The 1,246-nt window shown below is 52.5% G+C and overlaps 1 protein-coding gene across 1 annotated transcript in view; it reads left to right on the top strand.

Moving 5' to 3' along the window:
* LOC122547332 (transcription factor XE1.1) overlaps window positions 1–882 on the top strand; it is a gene marked incomplete at its 5' end in the record, with an annotated part of 9,409 nt that extends 8,527 nt beyond the window's left edge. The window contains one exon of the mRNA XM_043685975.1: window positions 247–882. Within this exon, the coding sequence (XP_043541910.1) occupies window positions 247–383 (137 nt within the window). The remainder of the gene's footprint in view (window positions 1–246) is intronic.
* Between the last annotated feature and the right edge of the window lie 364 nt (window positions 883–1,246).

The raw sequence follows: 1,246 nt of genomic DNA, 5'->3' as shown, positions 1-1,246 counted from the left end.
AGCACCGCCCTCATGACCTAACCTACCTTCCCAGTTATCCACTCCACCCTCCTCTCTGACCTGTCACCTTTACCCCCACCTCCATCCACCTATCGTACTCTCAGCTATCTTTCACCACCCCCACCCCCCCCCAGCCCTACTTCCCCCTCCCACTTAGCCTTGAATGAGTCTTGGGCCAACGGGCGGGGGTGCGGAATGATGCAGGAGGGAGGAAAGGCTCACCCTGGGGTTTTCGTCTTGTTCCAGAGAGGAACCTGAACCCTAAAGCCGCTTGCCTGAAGCGAAGGGAGGAAGAGAAGATCTCCAATGTCGAATCCACGTCCACGCACATGGTAGTTCATCAGGGAATTGGAGACTCCCCCAACCCCATGGGGCACATGTGAGGTAGGTAAGTCCCATGCGGACTGGCACCGTTTGAAGGAGTTGTGCAGAGATTGGTGTCGGAGGAAGGTGTTGTTACCTGGTTGGGAGGCGGGTGGGGGGGGTGCGTGATATGTTATTGCCTGGCTCTCCAGCACAGACTTCCCAATCCTTGCTGTTGGGAATTGAGGGAGAATGCTCCACTTGATTGGAACCAGGTTTTAGGCAAGGTAAGAGCGTTCCTGACCTGTCATCTTCAGTTGCCTCGTCGTCACTCTGTCAGAGGTTCGGTGTTTAGGGATAACTGCAAGCTTTTCCGATCCACTTACAGCTGCTCCAACATTGGATCACGTGCAGCAGTATTTAACTCTGGGCTGACAAATGGCGAGTAACATTGATACCGGGCAAAACCATCCCCGACATGAGCAAATCTAATCCTCACCCTCCTGGACGGTCAGTGGTGTTACCATCACTGCATCCTCCCACGATCAACATCCTGGGGGTTACCATTGAGAGAGAACCCAACCATCGTCCCCTTGACATTCAATGGTGTTACCATCACTGAATCCCCCCCACTATCAACACCCTGGGGGTTACCATTGAGAGAGAATCTAACCATCGCCCCCTTGATGTTCAATGGTGTCACCATCACTGAATCCCCCCAATATCAACATCCTGGGGGTTACCATTGAGAGAGAATCTAACCATCGCCCCCTTGATGTTCAATGGTGTTACCATCACTGAATCGCCCCAATATCAACATCCTGGGGGTTACCATTGAGAGAGAATCTAACCATCGCCCCCTTGACATTCAATGGTGTTACCATCACTGAATTCCTCCCACTATCAACATCCTGGGGGTTACCATTGAGAGAGAACCCAACCA

Source organism: Chiloscyllium plagiosum, unplaced genomic scaffold (genome assembly GCF_004010195.1).
Source record: "Chiloscyllium plagiosum isolate BGI_BamShark_2017 unplaced genomic scaffold, ASM401019v2 scaf_12185, whole genome shotgun sequence".
Taxonomy (NCBI): Eukaryota; Metazoa; Chordata; class Chondrichthyes; order Orectolobiformes; family Hemiscylliidae; genus Chiloscyllium; species Chiloscyllium plagiosum.
This window is presented reverse-complemented; position numbering and strand designations above follow the sequence as displayed.